At 36.9% G+C, this 19,286-nt stretch overlaps 1 protein-coding gene across 3 annotated transcripts in view; it reads right to left on the reverse strand.

Annotated features, from left to right (window-relative positions):
* LOC149795338 (uncharacterized) overlaps window positions 1–19,286 on the reverse strand; it is a 252,889-nt gene that overhangs the window by 85,397 nt on the left and 148,206 nt on the right. For all 3 annotated transcript variants that reach the window (XR_016422309.1, XM_089965109.1, XM_089965108.1), the window contains exon 17: window positions 720–829. Coding sequence is in view for 2 of the 3 variants with exons in the window: in XM_089965109.1 (XP_089821235.1) it covers window positions 720–829 (110 nt within the window). In the remaining variant the exon portion in view is untranslated. The remainder of the gene's footprint in view (window positions 1–719; window positions 830–19,286) is intronic.

The raw sequence follows: 19,286 nt of genomic DNA on the forward strand, positions 1-19,286 counted from the left end.
TAATTTCAGACTGATGGATAACTTTACAATAACAAAAAATATGAAGAATAAAAAAAAATATGAAGGATAACATTTAACTAAAAAGAAAATGTTAATATAAAGTCCTGTTATAGCATAACCATTACTGTATGTATTTTTTCTTCAAGCAAGTATTTTCTCCAGGTCTGATTTAAGATGTCATCCAAAAAAAGAATGAGTATGCAATATTGCACATGGGCTGATAATGAAAAGTTAGACAAGGTAAAAGCACATGTTCTAAGAATTTCTAAACCAGGAAGATGGTGCATCTTGCACAAATGAAGTTTGAATTGCTGAAAGAATAAGCTAAACAACTGTGACAGGTAATAGATTCAAATGTTTCTCCAATAATAAATACCCATCTGTAATATAGGGCATACCCTCCCAAGATGAATAAGCAGTTACATCTCTGGAAAAGTGGGTACATATGGTACAGTAGTAACTGATAACTGAAGGAATCTGAAACAAATCCCTCTATCCAAGCTGAAATCACTCTTAGTCTTAGTTCAACCTTGGCAAGCACTTCTGTTCTTAAAACATGCCAGAAGATGTGGTAAATGTCCTTTTTGGATTGTGAGGATTGGACTTGCTACATTGTGGATGTACTACTAATGTATTATCATTGGGTGATGTATTTGAAAAGGAAAATGATGAATTCAGACAATCCATAATGTATTAAAATAGAAAAAACTCTACCCTACCTTAAATTGGTCTTCCTGACGTTGTCGATTCTGGTCCTGTTTGGCTTTCAGTTTTCTCAGGTCTTCATCATGCTGGTTCAAAAGACTCTTTACGCTGTCACGAATACTCCCTAAAACAGAGATCCTATAATTAATATGTTATGTATATTTAATTTGTATTGTATGTTTAATTTGTTATTCATGATTATAGATTGTAAGGGCCTACCTGACTAGTGACATTTATTTTGTAAACAGCATATTACATAGCAAATATTTGTCTATATATATCATTGTATGTTATGTATTAAGATAATTTTAAATATGTTTACTTCAGTTTGAGTTTAGATACAGCCTTGATTCTAACCCAAGAAGATTCCAGACATGAGTTTTGTTCATGGCTTGGAGCAATTTTCCATTAAAATGACAGCATATTGTCAGAAAATGGTAACTGCAACATAGGTCAAGTGGAGAGGTATATAAAGTTGTTTACATTATAAATTACTCATTCCTATCTTAACGTCTGGAGTGGAATCAGTCTCATTGCTATGCTCAGTTTTTATATGAAAGGAATTACAAAGTGCTACTTGATTTTCAGACTAAATTACTATTTTGGAATTAATGTGAATCCATTCAAGGACATTTTGGATTATATCATTGTGATACATCAAGACTCTTGGCACATTAGCACATTCAAGACTACCGGCATATCAGCATATTCAATATTGGAATTCATTCAGATCTCCACTGGAATTCATTTGGAACTCTATACTTTTGGACTTGTGATATAACTATTAGGACTATTTGGGATTTAATTCACAATACTGTAAGTTCTTTTTAAATTTTCACTTTGTATTCAACGGAAATAAATTACTTGCTGAATTTTACAAAACTTGTTAGTCTTCATTCCATTCTGATATTTAGTTTAAGACCACGGAATCATAACACTATCACTCCACCTGTGTCAGCTAAATGACAGAATAACATGAGATGGCCACACAACACAAAATTTATGTATGCTTTGCTACAATTTTGTTTAGTTATGTTAGACAAGCTGTAAAAACAGACATAAAAAGGTTAGTTCATACTAGTTGTCTTAGACAAGAATTTTCAAATGGTTGTAATTGTCAGAGACCATGAATTTTGAAAATGCCACTTATGAGGTTCTAAAATAGATTAATCTCAACTTTATAACTTAACAAAATGGCACAAGGATATTGTTTGTAAAAGGCACTTGAAGGCACATTTATGAAGCAGCCAAAAAGACCCAAAATAGTCAGTAACTGTTTGAGTTCAAGAGTGATTAGTTACCAGATGACCTTATATTATTTTGTCAATTAAAAAGAACTAGAAGTGATACCTTCAGACCAGTCAGTAACAATGGTCAAATTTCTATTTCCTTTCCAGTGGTAAATTCTCAGATTACTTGATAACATTATAAAACAGAATGGTGGTGTTATACTAACTGACCTTTATGGAAGTAACTTTACCTACTGTTGAGCAAATCATTTCTGATTATATTTTGTCTTTTGACAAAATTACATTAAAACAAAATGCAGTTTTATTAAAGTACACACATGTTCAAATTTGATAAAAATTGTCAAGTTATGAGAATAACATTTTTTTAAATCGTGAAATGTAAATTATGTTGCTGGCCACAAACAAGGAATACACTACATGTGGCCTGTGATCCATAGCAATTTTAAATATACTTCTAATTGATAGGTGGGAGGAGTTACCAATTCATAAAAAGGAACAAAGTATTCAAGTCCCTATTTTCAGGACATAATGGCTTTGACCCTATCCTTCTGCATTTAGCAGTCATCAGACTGTCAGTCATTGTATGGAGTGAAGCTGAAACAGATGCAGTCTTATTCATTTGTCAACAGATTGTTTTCAGTCATAGCTATGGTATGGTAATGAAACCCATTTATTGTGCTAAAATATGTTTTGTCAATAATATTTACCTTAATATCATTCCTTAGGAGAACCACTACTACCTCGCAAATCCAGCCCTCCCAGGCTAAAACATTTTAGCTAAAAAGCTAAAATGTATGTACCCCCCTAGGGGCAGTTAGATATATAGTGATCTCCCTTTGATAGTGGGCTTGGCACAATATTTCGTGGCTACTTCAGTTACTTCTGGTGTGGAATGCAGGCTGCATAGATGGATGTGACTGCAAGAAGGCTGGGAGGGTGTATGTGTATTATGAAACATATTTTACTAAAACAAATCAATTTATTCAGTTAATTTTTAATTTTCAGATATGTTACTCAATCATAATACCTTAGGAGAATAGTTATGAGGTGGAGGGAGACCCATCCCCTTACCACGGAGAGAACCTCTCCAGTCCCTAATGTATGTTAAACAACCCGACTGGATAGACTCCATATGTCTGGGAAAGACTTCAAAATGGAAAAACTCCACAACACCCCAAGCCCTTGCAAATCCAGTGGAAGTTATGATGATGCATCCTTAGAAAGCTGTCAAATGACCCAGAAAGGTAACCTGTTGCACCATGGCTATAGGTCCCACCAGATCAAATTCAGCCTTTGAGGATGATAGATCTCTGATATAAAAGCTGGAGAAGTGGACTCAGATCTCCATCCCAAGGCACTGATAAGGCAAAAAGATAAATATGTACATTTCCAGTTGGCCAACCATTCCTATTTTTCATTACCGACCCTATTAGTTTTTCCCCAGGATAAAAAAAATATACTAATCATTACTTACCTACCCTAATTTTAAAGCCAGTGCAATAAGAAACACATAACACATATATTTTGGGGGGTGGGGGTGGCTAATGATAAAGAATAGTTCTGCTCAAATGTAATGTTTGTGGCAACTGCAATGTTTGTGGCGACTGCCCTAACTTTGTAGCCAAGATACAAAGCTGATTTATCTTTCTTGTTTTTTAACAAATATGATGAATGAATAATCCACCTTTTCCAGGATGAAAGTGTCTGTGCTGATGTGCAATCGGATCCACTGATAGAGCAGGTATTTCAATGAATCTGTTCACTGATATAGTAAGGAGGAAAGTCCTATATGAGAGTAGAACCACTGAAACTACTGAGGGATTCAAATGGTGTCTTGTTCAGTCAGGTTACTACCCATAAAAGATTCCACTTTGGGCAAAGAGTTAACATCTTTGGACAAGTGTAATCAAAATCGTACTGAAGATCAAATAGGTTTTTGTTCTGTCTGATAGCCTCTCTTCAATGATGATCTTGCATTACAACTACAGCAGAAAGTAAGCTTCTGGAGGTATTGATGCCTGCAGTGGTATAATGTGTTCTTGGGAACACCACTGTGTGAAGATATTTTATTTGCCTTTGTATGCTTTGAAAGTGAAGCACCATCTTGCTTGAGTGATTTCTCCACCACTGGTTGTGAGAACTGCGTCTGGACCAATCAAGTGGCCTAAGTGGTTAGCGCATCCACCTCGGATGCAGGAGGTTGCAGGTTCAAGCCAAAGACTTATAAAAATGGTACAAACATCTGCCTCACTTGGTGCTCAGCATTAAGAGATTAGTGTTAGGACTGGTAATCCTTGTGTCAGGATAATGAAGTCCCAGTGCTAGACATCAATATAAACTGCTACACTGCAGACATCTTTGCTATATGACTAAAATTGCTAAAACTACATTAAAAAATTCAACACACACACACAAAGACAGAACTGTTTGTACCTGTAGGCTAATTTAACAAATCTAGATCTGCAGGTTCAGCAATTTTGGGTTGGGACAAAACACTGGCCATCACGGTTGCCTGAACAAATGAGTGTCACTCTCGATTCCTGGAGATTTCTTTTGCGAGATTGACGAGGTCATTGATCCATGATTTTCCTATTCAAATGGAATAATCAGGATGAGGTGACACTCTGATTCTCATGCTTTCTGTATCCCCTCTGGAATCAGAGGTTGTTGTTGTAGTTGTTGTGGGTTTAATGCCATTTTTCAGTACACAAATAACTTATACATGGCAATCAGTATAACTAGTGGAGGTAGAACCTGGAAAAACCCTGATAAGAACCAACAACCCACAGGAAGCTACTGGCAAGCTTTCTCACATACCCACATTAGATGAGCATGAGATTTAAACTCACGTGGACAGAAGTGAGATGGCAGTGATTGATAAAGCAGGGTTCATATGGTCTTTGAAGGTCTTTAACAGTTTGGGAAAAATGAGGTAGGATTTTCAAGGCCTTGAAAGTTTGGCAAAATTGAGCAGATTACTCTGAGGTCTTTAAAAGTCTTTGAAAATTGAAATAAACCCAAACATTTTAATTTCTTTCCATATCACAAATAAAATAGTCCAAGGTTGTTAGATTCAGATGTAGTCAAGTTTTCCTGGTTTCTTTCTTCTGATGACCCGTTCAGTTTCATTTCATCATTAAACAACATTGTAGTATTTTGCATCCATTGTTTTCTCATATAACATAACTTTTATACAAAATGTTAGCGAAAATAGGTCTTGGAAATCTATGTTTGTGGTCTCTGAAAGTTTGAAAAAAGTCTTTGAATTTATCATTCAGAATTCTGTATGAACCCTGTAAAGGCAAACACTTTTGACTATACAGCTATCCGAAGCACTAGAGTCAGAGGTGTTGGAGGGTAAATGCGTGCATCCAGACCATTCCAATCAACAGAAAGAGCAATGACTGCCCAGGCCATCAGATACGAGAATGGTGAGACAAATTTTGGAAGTTTTGCATTCCACCTCATTGCAAATAGGTCCCACTGGGCACATATTTGAGTGAAAACTGAAGAATGAAGAGAAAACACTCCATTTGTAATTTAGTTGATTCATCCAGGACATTGAGTTTGCTAATACATTTAGACTGCCCAGAATATGGCAAACATGAACATGGATTTGTCATTGAAGATGCCAATTTAAAAAATCCTAAACAAGAATGCAAAGGTCTGGAGACTTGGTTCCACCTTGCTGTTTGAGACAAATCATGATAATGGAGTTGTCAAACAGACTGAGAACTCCCATCCCATGTTTATCCTGCCAGAAAAATGAAAAGCTTTTGAATGGCTTTCATCTTGAGAATGTTTAAATGTAAATGGCAATCCTGAGAGGGCCATGCTCCACTGGCTTCCTGGTATGATTGTGGGAGGTGTGCTCCCCAGTCCTGTATGGTTGCATCCATGTAGATTGTGATTTCTGTAGGTACTGCAGAGGTATGCCCAACATGAGCCAAGTGAGGTTTCAAGATGGAACCTCATATTTGTGCAAATTCTAAGAATTTGGTCCAATGGGCATGGACTCAGCCTCCATTTAAGCAGCAGTATTTTATGTAATGGGCACACAAATAGTCAGCTTTGGACTAAGAGGTCCATTGCTGCATTGAGCAAATCCAGCAGGCAAAGGAATTCTTGGGCAGGTAGATCATCCCATATGAGCAAGGAAGCAAGCCATTGTACTGATTTTCAGTACTTGTTCAGTGCTTGTTCCTGTGGGAGACATACTCTCTATTTAGAAAGGGTTGAACTTCAGATCAAGCTGAACAGAATGTAAGGGTGGCACAAGGTTGGAATTGTCCTTGTTGACAAGGAAATAAACTTTGAGAAGGAGAGTAACAAGTCATGCCATGTCCTACTCCAATATATAACCAATCTGATGTTTTGTAAAATGTAGTCTAGGTAACTGATGTTGCTACCATGGAGGTGGTCCAGCATGGGCCATTTCCTGGTCCATCAATAAAGTGAAACCCCTGGGACTGATGATGAGTCCAACTGGGAGTATTCTAAATTGGTAAATGGTTTCATTATAGAAAATATCAGGAAAATTCCCAGAAGCTGTATGAATGGAGACATGAAGTTATGTACCATTCATGTCCATGCTGACTGTATAGACTGCTCATGGATGCCATTTTGAACCAATCTTGGTGTTTTTATCATGAACCAAGGGCATGAATGAATTTATTGAGTGTGTTTAGGTCGATGACAAGGCAAAGAGTAGCAGCAGCAGGGAAGTCGTACAGACCAGGTGGCACAGACTAAAATAACCCTCCCAAACAAACTTTATCCGTAGAAGCCTCAGATTTCAAAAATAACGCCTCCTGCGCAAATTAATCCGCAAAATTTCGACCCGAAGTGCATTTTCAGGCATAAAAAAAAAACAGCATTTTTTGGGGGGGGTAGTAAAATTTATTTGCGATTGCAAATTCCGACTGCGGATACTAATTTTATGAGTAAATCTGATCAAGACCAACTCGATATCTACTACGAGGATCATGAAGATTAATCGTGACAAAACCGTGTGGTGTTGCCTGAGCGTGACTGAAGAAATTTTTAAACTTATTTATATCCATGTCGCCGTTGCACCAAGTTTGATGAATATTCCTCAGCGTGTGAGTATCAACACCATTAAATACCGATAAAATATTACAATTATCTCTAATCACCTTTGGAATTTGCGTATATCGCTGCGTTACGTAAATCACATCGGTGTTCTTGTGTCGGCCACGCGAGAATATCCTAGCTGGGTTAGTTTGTTTATCCAGCATCACATCATCGAAAACAACAAGATTATTAGTATCACCGTCTAAACTTTCCACTGATGGAGCTTCATTGATATCCGTTATAAATTCTATTGTGCCATCCTCAGTATTATCGCTAAATTCCTTTAGTACTTGATAACATCGCTGATCATCAACGGATGGCGCAACCAAATATAATTTATCCCATTTCAACCATCTCATTATCAAATTCAACAACAATTGCGTTTTTCCAGAACCAGATGGTCCAATGATTATCATCCTTATCGAATTCGGTAATGCCTCGATGTGTTTTACTTGCTCGCGTTTTTTCGTGGCTGAAAAATCAATTACATTCATGTTATTAGAATATTATGGATTCATATTGTGTTAAGTGTCGCACTCGAACTGCTACGCTAAATCCAATCGAAGTCGTTACGCGCAACAACAGGAATGCAATCAAAGGTGAATGTGAAGTTTGCAAGACAATCAAGTTTAGATTTGTAAAAAAAAAAGTAGAACCGGAGGAGACATCGCAACCTCCTTAACAAATCTGCCTGGAGCTCCTTGGGCGAAATATCCCGGAGAGAAACATTTACCAGGATATAATTACTGCGGACCTGGTACAAGGCTAGATATAAGACTTAACGATAATAATCAACCAAATCCTGGCGAGGATCCAGTAAACGCTATCGATAACGCATGCTACTATCACGATCTTGCATATCGCAGCGGAGATTTACAACAAAGACATCTCGCTGATATTAAATTAATTCACGCAATAGATGCTATTCCTGATAAAAATTTCAAAGAGAAATTGGCAACTTGGTTGATAAAAGGAGCAATGAAAGGTAAATTAGTACTAGGTGCTGGTAATTTATAATGGAGCAAATATATTATTCTCCGCGAGGATTTTGGCGAGGAAAATCAGCAATAGCCAAACTTGCTAAGGCAGCAAAAGTAAAGCAATCTGTCGCTGAATCGTGGCTATCGAGACAAGCAGTTTGGCAAATTTATCTTCCTCCGCCTAAGAAAATATCATATGCGAGTTTCTCTGTCAGTGTCCCTAATGAAGTCCATCAGGCTGATCTTATGTTTCTTCCTTACGATACCGTTGACGGAGTTATATACAAATATGTTCTGACGGTTGTTGATATTGCAAGTAGGTACAAGGAAGCAGAACCATTATCGAATAAAACAGCAACGGAAATAGCAAAAGCATTTGAGAAAATTTATTCACGATCTCCATTAACATGGCCGAAGCTTCTCCAGGTTGATCCAGGTCGAGAATTTCTTGGCGCGGTTACTTCACTGATGAAAAAGAATAATGTTAAAATCCGTCGCGGTATTGTAGGTGTTCATCACAATCAAGCTATCGTTGAGAGATTCAATAAAACTCTTGCAGAACGATTATTCGGATATCAGTACGCGAGAGAATTTATTCAAGATAAACGATCTCACGATTGGGTAACAAGATTACCTCACGTGATTAATGCGCTAAATAACGAAGTAACACGAACAATATCAATGAAACCCGCAATTGCAATTACAAAGACAAAAATACCACTAAAGCGAGATTCTACTATTCCACCTGTGCTAGGTAGCGTTATTGTAAGGTATTTGTATAAGGAAGGAGAAGCCGAGGGTGGCAGAAAAAGAGCAACTGATCCAAACTGGAGTGTTACGACACATAAAATATCAGCTGTAACAAGATCATCAGGAAGGCCAGCGATTTATTTTCTAGATTCACTAGCGCCACAACGCGGATTTACCAAAGAAGAATTACAAATAATACCAAAGGATACTCAATTACCACCATCGTCGTTAATGTGAAATTTAATTCTACCTAACTGAGATAATTTTCTTACTCGAGACACGGCCAGATAAACTAAATTTGACCAGGAAATTCTATCATCGACAATCCAGACTTGACCATCTACTGTTAATCCTTGTGATGAATGTATCGTTGCTGCGTATCCGAGTTTCCATGGTGATTTTTCGGCATTTATCGCATCATTGACAAGATTAATATCAACGAAAATAATATCATTTAAAACCATTATTTTTTCTTCTCCACATGGCAAAGTAACATTAATATTTTGTTTCCTAGTATCAGCTGGCCTGTAGCACAACGGAACCTGCAATGTTGGAAATTTCTCACAATGAAGTTTGAATAGTATTTCCTGAATAGCATCGCGAACAATTTTTCTACTAGCAACAATCAAATGATCTGGACGCCACAAAGTTAGAAAATTATCCATCGAAGTCTCGTCAATTATTTTTCTCATCACATCACATTGAAACTTATTAGGTTGCAACCGAATCATTTTTTTAAACTCGGTCAGTAAAATATCATTAGATCTATAATCAGCATCAATCTCTTCATAATAATCCACAAAATTTCTAAGCCATCTATGAGGAGATTCGCCATCAATAGGATCAGGTTGGCCGTGATCGCCGCACATTATTACTGCGGTATTTTTTTCCTTCAGCCAATTCAGAAATGATTTTAGTATAACTAAATTTACTGTGCAAATTTCATCAAATATTATAATCTTATTAACGTACTTGTTTCCCATTCGAGCCGGATCCCACAATCCACCACTATATTTGAAATAACTGTGATAAGTACAAGAATTAACACCACGCTGCTTTATTTCTCTTGCTAGTCTGTGAGTTGGAGTTAACACGATCATATCAGAATTTGAAAATAAGTTTATTGCTCGTGTTGTTTTACCACTACCGCCAGGACCATTCATGTAAACAAATTTATTTCGTGAAATCGGATCAAACGCAGATGCTGCTGTTGATACTTCATCATATTTATCTTTATGAAATTTATCGCAATCTTCCACATCAGCGTCTTCGCAATAATCTAGAATATCCTCGTTCTTTATTCTCCAGGTTCCCCAGGAACCATCGGTGATTAAATTTTCCAGCCTGCACTGATATTTCTTATCGATATAAAACGAATCCGTTGCAACCCTTACCGCGATATCGGCAAATTTATTTATCATTGATAGCAGATTGATACTCACATAAGCTAGCATCGATGATCTTAAATGAGTATACTGCGCTGACTCTCCATCAAGATAAGTTATCACGGTACCCAACTTCGTTCCATCAATAATAATATTTTCTCTGTTGCAGAATATTCCGCGCGATACTGTATCAGCAATAATAAAATCCATCTCGGCATCATTGATAAATAACCTAGCGTGGCGATGTTTATGATCAACTGATCCTCCTTGAGTAAATTTACCAATTATTTTTCTTCCAATATCTTTCGCGTTTTCACAATCTGTCGGCAACCACACCTCGGTCTGCTTTCTATACGATATAATCGCTTCACTCACCATCAGCGATATCAACATCGACGAATCCAGCATATATCTCAACAATACCGTAGGGACCCATCTTCGCTGAGATAAATGCCGACCAAACCAAATATAGCAAATCTTATGCAAATTTTCAGCAAGTTCAAACGAAGTAACATGAGCGAATCCTGTCATGACAAAATCAGGTAACGGTCCGTTAATTGCAACTCTAGTCATCTCGTTGGTGGGATGACCGAATTTAGCAAAGTAATCTGCACAATCGCCATACCCAAGGAAACTTCCAGGATAGCATGCGCTCATATCAACGGAAATCATATCTTCGAAATAATACTTGGTATTCCATAATCCTCCATGGCCGTATTCGATACAGCTAAGTTGAATATCATTAAGAAATTCATTTCTTGTAGGTTTCCACGAATTTCTCTCTCTGGCAGCATGAGCAGCAACAGACGGAACAGTAAAACAATTTGTCAGTAACTGATCTGGATTTGACGAATACTTCTCCGCGATATTTTTCATCGCTTCGTGTAATATTTCATCTCGGTAAATATCTCCGCGTGGCAAGATAAATTGATCGTATCTTTCTTCGCTGGAGAATAACCAAATCGATATTGGATCGGACTTGGCTAATAGTTTGATATACCTAAACATTGCATCGGAATTGTCTTTCCCAGATTCCACGGGATAAAACTTAACAACACGATCTCGCGGGAATATCATTACCGACTGACTCCACGCATGTGAATTATGATCAACAATTTCGATTGGTGTTCCTCGAGACTTATACGGTGACGAATATAATATTTCACCCGATAACGTTTTAACCGTAATAGGAAATTTAAGTTTCTTGCTCAGCGCAGCAACATCATCAATCGATGCACCATCAGTAACCGTCCTTGCCCATAAATTAATTTTATCCAGTCTTAATTGAGTCAGACCAGATCCACGACGAGCGTTTTTCATATGCTCGATAACGCGTTCAGCCACGCAATTTATCATCGGAGATTCTTTCATCGCAGGTAAATTTTTCGCATCAGGATTATTATTCAGCCGATAAATTCCATACACTACAGCACTAGAAGGATAAGCTCTAACGTAATAAGGACCATCAATCCCTAATAACAATCCTGGTTTCGAATTCTTATCAAGAACAACATTTTTCTTACCGCCACGTACTGGATCTCGTTTATCACGAATAATCCAAGTTTCATCGGGCATTTGTGCGATAAATTTTATTCCAAAGATAAATCGCTCCTCTTTGTGTTCAGATTTTATATGTTCGATTATCTTCTTCGCTCGCTCCAAATTCATCGTAGCATCAACGAAGTTAGTTTTCCACGTCGACCAGGTATGAATCGCTCCATCATCGAAAAATTCTTTCTTTGCACGATCTACTTCAGGAATGATATATTCTGCCTCATCAAGATCAAATAAATCCATTATTATATTTTAGACAAATGTTTAAATTATAATATGCAATGCAAATGGATAATAGTTGGATCAACAAAGTCATGTGACAAATCCTGCAGAGGTGAATATTGCGGCGCTCATATATACGAAGTTCGACGAGGTAACAAAGGACCACAACGATGCTTAGTTTGCCAAGTTGGCATTCGAGGAAAGACTCGATTGTGTTTTTCTTGTGGTGGAAAGAAATATCGTGAGTTACGAAGATATTATGAAAAGAAATCTTTATCAGTAATTTCTTGTGAAGAAGATTATATTAATCGTTTCAAAGCAAATTATGATTTAGACTTATAAAATATTATATATGGAAATGAAATCAACGATTCCCATGAGTGAATATAAATCACATCCCATCATTGATGGTTACGAAGCATCCAAGGATGGAAATGTCAGACACATCAGAACAAAGAATTTTGTTGGTTTTGTTGATATGAATGGATATCTCAGATTTACAATCAATAAAAATAATATACGAAGAAGCACACATTACTTCGTTCATCGATTTACATTCGAATGTTTTCATGGACTCATCAATGATAATTTGGTTATAGATCATATCGATGGAAATAAACTCAACAACAAACTTTCCAATCTTCGAGCTGTGACTCAAAGTGAAAATTGTTCCTCAGGTAATTCTGGAAGGCATCCGAAATATGCCAAATCAGTTGAGTCGATAAATCTAGAAACAAATGAAAAAATTATATTTGAGTCGATAAATGCTGCTGCAAAGTATTATGAAATTAATGTAATATCGGTGTGGCGAGCAGCGGAGGGAATAATTCACAGAACATTTTCCTACAATCTCGGCGAGTGGATCAGATTCTCTTATGTACCAATAATATTCAATGATGACGAAGATCATTATGACGAAGATCATGATGATGACGACGACGAAGAATAATTAAATACTACAAAATTAATATAATGGACGAAGAAATAATAAACGACATCATTGCAGCGATTGATGATCTGAAGAAAAAGATAAATCTTCCATCGGAGTTAGACACAAATAAAATTCGATCTGAATTTGAAACGATTGTTCAAGGAAAACTTGAATATAAATACACACTGCCGTCCGAATATAAATTAATAAAGAAAATCCAGATTGCGATATATCAATCACTTGCGACAGTCAGCGATGATCGTATCGAGGATTTTGTTAAATTATCGATGTTGGTAGAAAATGCTAGATCGACTTTATCAGACGCGTATGAATCACGAAAAATTACAAACTCACGTGTCAGACAGTTGAAAAAACTTGTCGATGAAAGTAAAATTAGGGAATCATCCAATTCCTGAATAATTTCTGCAAAACAAAAAAAAAGATTAATTTTGAAATTTCCCCTGGTTTTTATTTATTTTTTTCGCCCATTTTTCTTACGGAGACAGATTTAAAAATTTCTGACACTCATTTATGATTTCACCAAAAGATTGATACTCACAGTTTCCCCGCGTATATCAAGTAAATTTCCTTTTTGATCCGTTAGTTTGAAATTTATTCTTGACAAAAATCGATTATGACATCGCAGGTAAAACGGATTCATTGGCTCCTTGATTATCAAATAACCAGGAGATGCGCTAGGTGAAAATGAATACAATATAAAACCCTGATGGGCTTGATTTGACTCTGACGCATCAACATTGTAACTACCCTCGACAACATCCGCGTGAAGATAAATCGCGATAACTTCCGTTATATTAACGATATCCGGCGATATATGTCGTCCACCTTTGTCAGGATCGTTATTGTGTTTAAGAATCAATTCTGAATGTATTTTTTTGGTCCATGCGGCATGTAATTTCGGAAATAAATCATCAATGGTATCAGTGACGGATTTTCTCATCGCATCAAAATCAGAATTGGGAAATTTGAAATTTGGCAGTGTTTCCTCGGTTAATTCAAATACTCTCATGAATTTTTGTTTCTCACCCGAGTTCTTGATCAACTCGAATTTGCTAATAGGAAGAACATACTCGGCAATTGATATATCGTCGACTATCGCCCGAATAAACATATCATGATAATATTCAATATCATTCGCAAGTTGATTTAAAATTTTCACGTGCTTTATAATTTCGCTACATGAACCAGATTTATTTAGGATGCATTCATGAAATGATCCGCGCAATAAATTTAATTGTAATTCGTGTTCTTGAATAAACTCGTCGAGGGTTCTTCTTACCAAGATACCGTCTATGGGGGCTATTATCCTGTTAATGTGGGTAGCGTCGAAGATTTTCACATCTGGGGGGATTTTAGGAAGAGGCAGCCATGAGAGAATTCTTTCGTTAATAAAAGTGAAAGCGAACATTACCAGGTTAAATTTGTGATTATTCATGAGATTGATGGCGCTGTGGATCAAAGGTTTGTGTTTGATATCTCCATACCATCCTTCGTCGGTTGTAAAATCCGATTTTTTTGGTTCCGGTAGTTCTGGAAGGGTTTCATCATACCAACCTGGAATAATAACATCCGATTTTTTTGGTTTTATCAGAGGTGCGACCTCGGGCCAACCTAATATATTCCTGATCGATGATTGGTAAATATCTACCACGTACGGTGATTTCACTTCTATCATTGACGATAGTGTTGGATCATGTGAAGATATCTTTATTCCCGGAGTAGCATCGCCGGTTAAATTTGATATTCTAGTGGTAAACTCATTATTCAGCTGATCAATTTCGTAACTACCGGTTGGTATACCAACGACGATCCAATCGGGTGTTCCATCGGGTTTATTTTTATTTGCAAAAACAAGTGAATTATTTGGCATCAAATTACCGAATGATTTTGATCTAACATTAGGCCAGCTATTGTAGACGCGCAATTGTGTTAACGCAATTTCATTAACGCTAATTGGTGTTGAGAAATTAATACTAAACTCGGGTTTCGTTGAACTTAGCGATATTAACGTTGTTGTTGGTGGTGTTGTGTTTGTCACGATCTGGGCTAGCTCGGACATTATTAATATTCATTTGTTCAATCTCCGAGTAAATACTAATCATTGAAGAAAATTCTAGATCGGATATAATACCATCGTTGAGACTCTCAGAAAGTAACAATGATAACTTCGAGTACGCGTCACTGATCTTAGTTAGTTTACTTTTGTACGATGATAATTTTTCACTTGTGCACGATGAGATTTTTTTCGCGATGATATTAAGAACACCCGCGATTGTTGTTGTTGACGATATTATTATTGTTGCTACGATTGGCGCTATCATTGTTACCGCGGATAGAATTATTCCTGCACCGGCGACTACGGCTGATACTGCATACACGGCAACGTCAATAGTAACTAATTTGCGCTGGTATTTATTTATTTTTATCTGATAATCGTCAAGTTGTTTTTTTAACGAATCCTGCCATGATCGCGCCTGATTGTAGCGGTAATCCGATGCGGTCATTTATTAATTAGTTTATCCAATCAATTGCGTTTGTTTGATAAACATATTCGAAAATTACAAAATACTTCACCGATCTCATGGTGGTTCTATCTGGTGGTTCTAACGTAAATGTTTCGTCGATATTTTTAGTTAGTAAAATACTTAAATACCCGGAAGATTCATTGAAGTTATGGTACCATTCATTCTTTTTCATTGTTATCTTAAATTTTATCCTTGATAGAATATATATTCGATATAACCCAGTAATTGGCACAGAGAAGTTGAATAAATTTTCCTCGGGGGTCCACATTTTCACTCCCCCCAGACCGGACACCACAAACGGTATTGAACAAGTAAGATTATATGTTCCTACCTCTGGTGGAAATTTAATATTTTTTAATAATCCAATATGTTCCCTAACTATTGTTTCTTTTAAATTATCAATTTTTGTGGCTGTGTCGAAAAATTTATTGTTCAAACTTCGCATTGTTGAAACATCCGCGTGTATTTCTCTCACAATTTCTCTGAGATCGTCGTGTGATGTTATATCGACTTTTTTGTCAATTTTTTCGTCGTACATTGATGTATCGACCTTTTGACGCGCTAATTCATGTACCACGTTAATTTCATCGTTGATGGATTTTATTTGTCCTTGCATCACGTTAATCCCCTTGGTAAATTCAGGAACAACAACATTACCGAGTTTAATAATTTCCTCGTTGATTTTTTTGTTGAGATCGTCGATTGATGGTTTCTGACCAATCGAGATATTTACTTCGTTAATTTTGGCAAGAATATTAGTAATTTCCTCGTTGATTTTTTTTATTTTTTTGTTGAGATCGTCGATTGATGTTTTATCGATTTTCTGACTCATCGAGATATTTACTTCGTTAATTTCGGCAAGAATATTAGTAATTTCCTCGTTGATTTTTTTTATTTTCTCGCTAAGATCGTCATGTGATTCTTGATCGGTTTTTTTATTTGCTAGTTCGTTTGCGGCGGAGGAAGTATCGCTGGATGTTTTTATGTTCTCGTCAAATTTTTTGCTAAATTTAGCTAAAGCATCTTCAAATTTTTTAAGGTCGTTATTTAGCCTGTTAAGTCTTTTTGTCATTCTGTCCTGAAGATCGTCGTGTAATGCTTTATCGGCCTTCAGGGGTAACTTTGCTATAATATCGGCGATATCAGCAATAGATTTTAATACCATCTCCGATTGGCGAGTAAACTGACTAATGTGATCGTGGTATTCGTCTCGCTTGATTATATCAGTTATTTTGACGTTGCTAGTTTGTAATCGCCCTTCTGTATTTTGAAATACAGCAACTTCGCCGGGATCCACTTCTGACAGCGATAAAAGATTGTTAATATCACTCTTGGTTGCGAATTTTGATGTATCAATGTCGACTGCGTCTTTTTTTTCTTTCCTAAAGAGAGACCTACCGTAAATGTCAACCATGATATTTATCTACGGTATATTCAAATAAAATTTTGCGATAAGGATTGGATGATTTTGAAATTGCATCAAGGACGTTAATTGACTCTGGACCGCATATTGGTGGATCTGCTAATGTTTGTGTTGGAAGTGTTGAATACCAAACCGGAAGTTTTAGTTTTGACACATATTTGATAAATTCATTTGGCGGTGCTAATCCATATGAGTCGAAGTAAATAACTTCGCGAGGATTAATCGCGTAAGCAACCCAGTGAGTGCCAGGACCAGAATTTTTATCAAGATTTATTATTCCTGTCTCGGTGAGATTTGGTTTATCCGGTAGTTGATCTCGCATAAATACGCCCCTGAAAAATTTTATTTTCTTTTTTTTTGCTTCACTTATTAAATCTAAATTTGAGGCTGGTAGGCTCGACTTAGACCGGATCCGTACGGGGGTCGTCTTAGGTAAAGGCCTGATCCTTGTTGCGGCTGCATCAATTTTGTGAGAAGGGGGAGAAGAGGGAATATCCCTCCCTTTTTTTTGCGATATCTTCCTCCGACGATCTTTTTTCCTAATACGGTACCCATCCCACCAAGTGCACCTAATCCTACTGCCTTTGCAATCATGGGGGCCGCTGCAGCTATTAATCCTGGAATAGCGGCGAATAAAGGAAAAATACCACCTACTTTGATCATATCTCTGATTGCTCCTATTGAGAGATTCAGGCGAATACCAGTATTTGCTGATCTGGCTCTGGTGAAATGTCCGTGTTGATTTTTAGTTAACGATAGTTTGTTAGGTCCACCGTGAAGTTGATTATTTTTTAAGGTTAAACTTAAACCTCGTCGTGCTGTTGTTGCCGATTGAAGTTTTTTCACCTGACCGGGGGTCAGAGTTACGCTGACGTGATCGTATGGCATATTAATAATCACTTAATCTAAATTTAGAATTTATCACATGTTTTCTACGGGCGCGTCGATGACTCTCATTCTTCCACTAATACCTTCTAGGATCATTGTTCTATCGCTGAGAATTACTGCAATTGCTCTTGCATTATTTCCCCTTGTGTTAATTCTGGCCTTAAAATGAATATCGACGACCGACTGCTTTACCAAATCGAGATGTTCCAAGGAAAAATAATAGATGGGATAAAGATTATTAAAATCCAGTTGTGATATTTGCAATCCAGTATCAATATTTTGATCGCGACCCATGAAACTTAGCAAGCGATGATACGCGCGCGCCGTGGAATAATTTTCAAAATTGATAGCTATTTCTTCAGTTGGTTCTTGTTGACCGTTTATTCTCAGCGAAACGTTTGTTGCCTCGAATTGATCAAATATCATATGACTATGTTCCTGATCATTTCTATTCATGTTTTGGAGAACAACAAAGATATGTCTTGGCGCGGAGGATCCCTGCTGTGAAGCAATTCGCCAGGTAAATATTCCGTTAATATTAACATCGAGGGAGTCGGTCATCGTTGTCAGCCAAGACATAATGGATTTTCCACCTTGATTCATAAATGACAATAATTTTTCTTCTATGATCATCGACGGTGTTATTGCTGGCATCCACAAGGTAATTCTTTCAAGGACAACTTTGCCGATATCAAGGGGATCTACACTTGCATCTCGCCAGATGGCTCTATCATCATTGGAATCTCGAACAAAAACTATCGTATGCTTCGCTCCGTAAATAACTTTTCTGAAATGTCTGCAAAATCCAAAAATATGAGATAACGGAATTGCACAGGAAAATCTTCGTTCGGCTTCTTTTAACATTTTATTTCGTGTGGCAAATCCAAGGTTGTAATTGGGATCAAGGTCAATTATCATATCTTCAACACCATTATTGAGAACAGCAGGATTTTGGCGATCAGTTGGTTGTCTCTTGATAAATTGTTTATTACCAGGATGATCATAGTTATCCTTCGCAAACATCATGCTAGGACCGGCCGATCTGGTAAAATCATCAGAGTATCTTGCTAATCCTATAATCGTCGTTGCTATATCAACGTTATTTGTGATTGATTCGATCTCCTTTCCGTCGATCATGTAAGTGAAGCTCTTGAATAGTGCCATAATTCCATTATTAACAAACCCAACTTCAAAATCTGCTCCAAAATTGGTATCGTTTGTCCTAACAAGCCTTCCAACAAATTCGATATACGCCTCAGATGGAAGAAAATATCTTGTTGTATCGTGGACTTGTATTTCCTTTCGATTTCTTGAATCTGGCTCAACTACCTCGTACGAGAAATACTGGAAATCTCGCACTGATGTATCCCTACCTACTGGCTCGTCCATGTCAAATACTTCATTTGACACTTGTGAGAACATTTATTATTAATGATATCGTCTAAAACGAAGACCATCACCTGAAACAAAACTTGTATTTGCTAGATTTGTCCTAGCAACATTCTGCGCTAGATTTGTATTAGCAACTTCCTGCGCTAGATTTGTTATAGCAGCTTCC

This window comes from Sinohyriopsis cumingii, chromosome 7 (assembly GCF_028554795.1).
Source record: "Sinohyriopsis cumingii isolate HCF-2022 chromosome 7, ASM2855479v2, whole genome shotgun sequence".
Classification (NCBI taxonomy): domain Eukaryota; kingdom Metazoa; phylum Mollusca; class Bivalvia; order Unionida; family Unionidae; genus Sinohyriopsis; species Sinohyriopsis cumingii.